Source organism: Trachemys scripta, chromosome 4 (genome assembly GCF_013100865.1).
Source record: "Trachemys scripta elegans isolate TJP31775 chromosome 4, CAS_Tse_1.0, whole genome shotgun sequence".
Classification (NCBI taxonomy): Eukaryota; Metazoa; Chordata; order Testudines; family Emydidae; genus Trachemys; species Trachemys scripta.
Window position 1 is genome coordinate 134,592,531 of NC_048301.1, and position 7,736 is coordinate 134,600,266.

A 7,736-nucleotide genomic window follows, 5' to 3' on the forward strand; every position below is an offset into this window, starting at 1 on the left:
TGCAGGCTCCAGGGAATCTGTGCATGGCTGGGATGGTTCTCATCTCACCTGGGAGCTGAGCCCATACAGTGGCCACATTTGGAAGGAGGAGCTAAGGAACCAGAGCAAGATTGACAGGCCCCAGCAATCAACTGCACACCCTGAAGAGCTTGCAGCTCTCTGGGAATGCTCCCAGGTGTAAGCTGCACTGGAGTAGGGACGGTGGTTGTGGGAGAGCGCTTGCTGCAGGGAGTCGGGTTAGATCATCTGGAGGGGAATCTGCCCCTCAATTGTTCCCAGCAGCAAGGGGAGACTTTTGTTTCTCTTGCCCAGAGGACTTGAGCCTGATCCAGAGCCCCCGCTCCATGCAGGAGAGACTGAGCCTGCCACCCAGCTGTGCCTACTAGGCCTCCCCTCCACAGGGAGCCCACGGATGGCTATCAGGGACCCCCTCCCGCCAAGAGGGAGAGAGACTTGCTTTAGAGCAAGGGATACCTTCTCATCACACTCCAATGCCAGTCAGCAACTAACACCTGTGGGGGAACTGAGGGCATTTTGTTATTTTCACTCTGTTAGTGGGTATTTCATGCATATCACTGGGGGATGGTTGGTTACTCATTGATTTGAGAACCTTCATTCCCTTTCCCTTCTTTTAATTTTACAGCTACTGCTTCCAGGAACAAAATGTTGTTTATCCTTAAAATCTAGTGGTCCTTGATTCCCTATTTTGGTCACAAACTGTACCTGGGCATTAAGGCCTATTGGTCAGAGCAGATGTGGTCAGATCTGCTGGTCAGAGCTGGAGTCAGGAATCAGTAGTTGGAGCCAAGGGTCAGGAATCAAGCAGGGTAGCAGGGCTGGAGTGGACTAGGCAGGACAGGAGCAAGGCTGGGAACCAGACAGGATCAAGGGTGCAGCAGGGCAGGCACAGAAGAAATCGCAGCTACAGGCGTGTGCACTGAGCAGCCAGAGATCTGTTGTTGCTGTTGGACTTGGCTAGTCAGGCAGAGAGGCCAATCAGGGGCCCTGCTGTGGCTCAGCTGTGCATAGGCTGCCTCGAGACTGGACAGGTGCAGCTGCAAGTCCCCTTTCCTGCCAGTGTTTATGAACTGTAATGTCCTAGAGGTCATAGGGATTGATATTTATTTATGTACCCCGCCTCTAGGTGGCGATGCCAAGCGCTAAGAACCCAAGGCCCAGTGGTCTAACCTGGGTCTCCAAATCCCTGAGGGAGGGAGGGATAAGTGGCTTTACCACTCATAGGGATCAGGAGAAGACTCCAAACAAAAGGCTCTAAATTCCACTCTCCCCAGAGAAAGCGGCAGATTAGCCACTCCTTCTTCTCTTCAAAAATCCAACCACAGCGTAATCAGGCTTCCAGGCATCTTCCATGCCAGCCTACTGCCCACACATACATCCCCCCAACCCCACACACGGCCCTCCTAACTCACCTCATTGCACACAGCAGTACAGCACAGGGCATCGTAGGCCCTACATAAATGTGTCAACTCTTTTTTGTTTCTTCTGTAATGGGGCAGAAGAGTTTTGGGGAAACTTCCTCCCTAGCACTCCAAACCAGGGAGTTCAAACCAGATGACACCTTCAGTTTGAATTTCTCCTCACATAGTCAGAAGCCATTTGATAAACATCCCCTTTTGTGGTTCACCTAAACGCAGCTTAATATACTTCCAGAGTAATACTTAGCACCCATACAACCCTTTATATTCTGAAAACACTGTCAAGAGGGCCCCTAAGTAACACCTAGACCATGTCTACATGATGGGGACTATAGCAACATAGCTATGGTGCTATAGCTGTGCCTGTACAATGCTGTATCTTAGGCCACGTCTACACTGCCTGCCAGATCGTGAGGACGGACAGGTAAGTCGAACTAAGATACTTCAACTTCAGCTACGCAAATAGCGTATCTTATATCCATAACCCCCCCCCAGTGTAGATGAGCCCGTAGATGCAGTCTACAGTGACAGAAAGGGTTTTTCCATTGCTGTAGGAATACCATCTACCTCTTCCATTGACCTAGCTGCATCTATCATGGGGGTTAGGTTGGCATAGTTATGTCTCTCCCAGGTGTGGATTTTTCACCCTTCTGAGTGATGGAGCTACATCAATCTACATTTTAAGTGTAGACCAGGCCTTAGAAAAGAACCCGTGAAGTAGGCAGAGAAACTGACACTTTAAGATAAAGGCACAGATCCTCAAAAGATATTCAGGCCCTAACTCGCATTGATTTTAATGGGAATTAAGCACTGAAATGACTTTGGGGATCTGAGCCAAAGCGATTTGCTAAAGCCAAAGAGTGATTGAGCATCAGAGCCAGGACTGAAACGCTGTGTCTCCGGTCCTCCAGCTCATGCTGCCTTCTCTCTGAACTGAAGGCCCAGCACCACTGCCCTTGCAGTTAGGCATATTCCATTCTCATTTCCATTGCCCTGCTTCCCTAGAGGTAGCAGTGATTGAGAGCACTGCAAAGGCTGGGCCTGGGTTGTAGAACAGCTGTTCTGTAAGAGACCTGGATTTGAGTCTTATTTCCAGTCTCGCTCCTACGTGGGGGAGGCATCTTGAGGAAAGAAGCATCTGACTTTATCGAACAGTAACCCCTCTGGCAAAGGGAGGGGTGACATTGCTGGGCCCCAGAAGGAGTTTCAGGTTTATCACCTACCATGTCACTGACAGGATTTTGTCAATTTTGGTCTTTACTGTCTGTAATAATGAGTTTTCCAACCCTTCACATGGGCAACTATTCCATACTCTAGTCTAAGAGGCCTCACTCTTACATGAAATCCAGCTGAAATTTTCCTTTTATTCAGTTCCTTCCCATTCCACCTAATCACAATTCCTCACCTTTCTTGGTGTTCATGTCCCTGACAGACTTCAGCTGGTCATAACAACCCTCACCTCACAATGATGGTGAATAAAACCTTAAAATGTGAACTGATACCTGTTTTTGTGGGCCGATAGCTTGAAACAGAAACTCACAGGTCTCATACACCTCAATATGGTGTTAACTCTAGGACATGACAGTGTAAATTGCTAATTGTTTCAGTTCCGGTCATTTTAGCACAAATATAAAGTTAATGTGTTTATCCCACTATACGAAACTACCTTCCATACCTCCACAAATGCCAAAAGCCCCAACTAACCAGCAGCCCAAATCTCCAGTTTCTCCCCAGACAGCTTTTGCAATATAGTTCTATATTTAATTATTCCTGAGGGCATTCTGCACCAAAAAATTAAAACTTCTGTGCCAAAAAATTAAAAATTATGTGCACAATATTTTAAAATTCTGCAAATTTTATTTATCAAATATATGTGGGTGCTTCAGCATGGCATTGGAGAACACAGGCTACTGGCCGCACAGAGGTGGGAGATCACTGTGCAGCTCCACCCCAGGACACAGACTCAGCAATGAAGCTGCACCCAACCCTGACACTGCGCAAGGATAGAGCCTCACCCCTCTGTGCCCAGTACACCAGGTGTGAGCAGGAAGGCTCAGCAAGGCAGGAGCCAAGTGTGGAGGGTCTTAGTGTGGGGGGATCCAGGTGTGGATTGAGATGGTTCTGTGTGGGACAATCTGGGTGCAGGTGGCTCAGTGGAGGATCTGGGGTGTGTGGGGGATCTGAATGCACAGGGGCTTGTTGTGGGTTCTGGGTGAAACAGTAATGGGACTCTGCAGTGGGGGTCCAGCTGAAGGTGGTTGGGGCTCAGCAGGGGGGTGTCTTGGGGGGGGATAGAGCTTGGCAGGGGGGTCTTGGTGTTGTGGGATCAGCTGGGGGTGGGGGAGTTGCAGATGCTGGAGCTCAGTGGAGTGGGGATCCAGGTGCAGCTGGTTGGGGCTTGGTAGGGTGAGGATCCATATGCAGGTGGTTCATAGAGGTGGTCCAGGTGCAGAGGGAGTGGGGCTCATCAGGGGGGTTTCTGGGTCAGGGGGGTGAGGCTCAGTGGGAGGGTCTGAGTATGAGGGGGTCTGGATGCACAGGGGCTGGGCAGATGGGGAAGCAGCTCCCTGTACAGTGATCCTTCCCCCTGCAGATGAGGAGCAATGGTTGTAGGAAGTGCAGGGAGGAGGAGGCAGTTTGCTGAGCTTCCTACAGCTAGGGGAGAAATCTGGTGGTGGGTCTGACACCGTCCTGGATGCCATGCAGGGGAAGAGGAAGTCCCATCCTCTGCAGCCGGGACTAGCAGCTGAACCCAGTGCAGGGTAGGAGCCACCCGCAGGGTCTTCCCCAGTCCTGGCCCCACAGTGATTTGCCTCCCTGATGGCTGCCCTGGGCACCCGAAACATACTGCTGGGGAGGATCTCATGTCCTCTCTTGTGGCTTCCCTTTGCTTCCCCATCAGAAAGTCATTTTTCTGCAGGGAAGCAGAGAAATCTGCGGTGGACATAAATTCTGCACATGCGCAGTGGCGCAGATTCCCCCAGGAGTAATATTTTCAATAAAAGTATTAGTGCTTTATGAAATGACAATGTGAAATATTACAACCTCTTAATTTTTACCTATCTGACCCCTGGTCACATTAGATTTTATCTCCCCTTCTTTACCATATCATGATCCACAAAAGCTAAAGTATTGTCTTAATTTTAAGCACATGAGTATTCCCATTGAAATTACTGGACTAATCCCATGTTTAAATGTAAACACATGCATAAGGGTGTGGCTGGGTCTGAGCCCATCTTAGCACATGTGTTAAAATAAAACAGTCATCACGTGAGAGAAAAAACAGGTACAAAGATAGATTTTATTCTGTAATGTGTAAATTATATTAAAGGGTCTTTTACAAGCACATTAAACATACACAGATCCAACTTGAAACAACTTCAGAAAGAGGAATAAAATTTTGCAAGACTCAACAGTGAAGAAAAAAAATACAGGCATAACATCATACATTTAGTCTGCTGTAAGGCTATTTTTCTTAAAGACACACCATGAAATTAAGTCAGGTTTTATTTAAAAGGAGTAAAAGGTATTGTTGATGTCATTAATCTCTCATTTTATTTTTATATACATATAATTAACAATAAAATTAAAAACCCCTCTTATTCTGCAAATTATGCGTATAGACGGGTTTCTATTGTTGTTACGCTCATCCTCCCTCCCCTACTGCTTAGATTTGTTTGTTTTCATCCATTTGGCTCATATTATCTTAGTGTGTGTGTGTTTGTACAGCACCTAGCACACTAAGGCCCTAATGTGATTGGGCTCCTGGGTGCTAGTGTAATAAATTATCATAATAGACATTAATTACAGGAAATAGTTGCTACTGCTGAGTCCTGCTACCAATTTGCAGGGGTTTACCATCAGATATTTCTTTTGATTGCCTATTTTCTTTCCCCTGTTGCTGTGTGAAAGACCCACACAACAGTGGGTATGTCTACACTGCAGTCATGAGGTGTGATTGCAGCACTTGCAGGCATACTCAAGCTAGCTATGATCGAGCTAGCTCGCAAAAAATAGCAGTGAAGCTGTGGCAAGGGCTAGTCGCCTGACTATGTACCCAGTTTCCCGGGTACCTGTGCAACTGCCCGTGCTGCTGTGGCTTCACTGCTATTTTTAGTGAGTGCTCTCGATCATAGCTAGCTTGGGTATATCTACACGTGTTGCAATCACACCTCTTGATTGTAATATAGAAATACTCGGTGAATAAAGACTGGCTGATTACACAGGAGGAAGATCAGAATTTGCTATACACAAAAAAGTGTTGCTAAAGTAAACTGAAGAGAAGGAGATAAATATTTCCTTGTCTAACGTCTTTCAGAATAATCTTAGGCAATTGTTTCTAAAAACCATAAATTGAAAAAAAAATTATAGGAAGGAGAAATTTTAGTTGACGTCACGTAACCCTGGTGTTATCTTATACTGCTTTTGGTTGAGAGAGATAAAGAAGCAACTCCTCCAAAGCCCACCCAGTCAATCATACAGCTAGACCAGACTCCCTAGGAGTGACAACTACAGAGTTTCAAACAGATTCTCAGACCTTCAGTCCACTGAGCAGAGGAATCTGGTACTCTGCTTCTCCTGGACTAGTCTAATGTCTTTTCGTACTCACCAGGAGGACTTGGAGAAACTGCTGTTGAAATTGTCTTGTAACCAGCATGTGTGACTAGAATGTACCATAACACCTGGGTATACAACTTCACAATCCCATTCCCCAATACCCAGAGACACGGCGAGGCCCCTGACATGAAGGTACTATAGGGCAAAATGCTCCTTATCCCATTCCCAATCACCCGGGGCCACCCACATTGTGTCTCTGGACGGGGTCTTGTTTACCGAAGGATGTCCTAAATCTGTCACTTACTCTGATGCAGCACTTTCCTTCCCAGTGCTCTGCTCAGGGCATCCTTTAGCTCCTTGTTCCTCATGCTGTAGATCAAGGGGTTCAATACAGGAGTGACGAAGGTGTACACCACAGACACTACCCGGCCTTGCTCCGGGGAGTAGCTAGAACTAGGGCGTAAGTATATGAAGCTGCTGCAGCCATACATCAGGGCAACAACCATCAAGTGGGAGGAACAGGTGGAGAAGGTGCGGTGCCAGCCAGCTCCAGAGCTGATCCTCAGAATGGTGACCACAATGAAGGCATAGGAGAAGCAAATCAACAGGAAAGGGATGGCCACGTTTATGACACTACAAATATAGAGGGCGACCTGATGGGCATGGGTATTGCTGCATGCCAGACAGATGCAGAATAGCAGGAATGTCACAGAAGAAATGGTAGATTTCATTGGTGCCACAGAATGGCAGGTGAAAGATCAGGATGGTCATATTAAGGGATACCAAGAAGCCCAGTGCTAGGGATGCAGCTACAATGCTCACACAGACAGTCCAACTCATAATGATGGTGTAGCGCAATGGGTGGCAGATAGCCACATATCGGTCATATGCCATGAAAGCCAGCAGGACACATCCAGCACCTCCCAGGAAGATAAAGAAGAACATCTGGATGCCACAGCCAGCCAGGGATATGGTGGCCTTCCTCAAAGATGTGAGATTGGCCAGGGTCAGTGGGGCGATGATGGTGGAGTAGCAGATCTCCATAGCTGCCAGGTTGGCCAGGAAGAAGTACATGGGGGTATGGAGAGAGCAATCGGTACAGACAATGAGCACAATGGTGCCATTCCCACAGACACTGACCATGTACATGAGCAGGAGGATCAGGAAAATCAGCAGCTGTACCTTGGGGAGACTCGAGAAGGGACGGAAGTAGAATTCAGTCATTCCAGTTCGGTTTTCATCCCCCATGGAAATAGCAAGCGGAACCTGTTGAGAAGAGGAGAGAGGAGCTGTTACTGTCAGCAGTAACCAAGGGCAGAACAAGTAGTAATGATATCAGACTGCAGCCAGGAGATTCAGATTCAATATCAGGGAGCAAAATCTAACTCTAGTGCAGGGGATGGGGTAACCTGTCAAAGGAGGTGGGACCTTGCCTTCCATGGAATAATATCTGGTTGCCACAGCTGATGAGAGAGATTACATGGTTTCTTGCAGGAGGGAGGCAAGTCACCAGATACCCAAACCACTATTTTTAAACCTTCATAACTCAAACAACTCAACACTGAGTTGTGCCAGAATCCTCTCCCCTCTAAGTACTACCTCCTGGCCAAATGTCAGCTTACCTACCTTGGCTGTTTTGGTCCTACCTCCATGCAGAGCCCAACTCTGGAAAATTTCAGGCAGAAAGGTAAGCATGCCATGCTTTAACAGGGGCTAAAGGGAGCAATTAAAGAAGATAAAAGA

At 47.4% G+C, this 7,736-nt stretch overlaps 1 protein-coding gene across 1 annotated transcript; it reads right to left on the reverse strand.

Annotated features, from left to right (window-relative positions):
• Positions 1–6,289: 6,289 nt before the first annotated feature.
• On the reverse strand, positions 6,290–7,241 carry LOC117876556 (olfactory receptor 10V1-like). Its single transcript, XM_034768815.1, is given in 2 exon segments — positions 6,290–6,676; positions 6,678–7,241. Coding segments are annotated over 2 exon segments (951 nt in total).
• Positions 7,242–7,736: the final 495 nt, after the last annotated feature.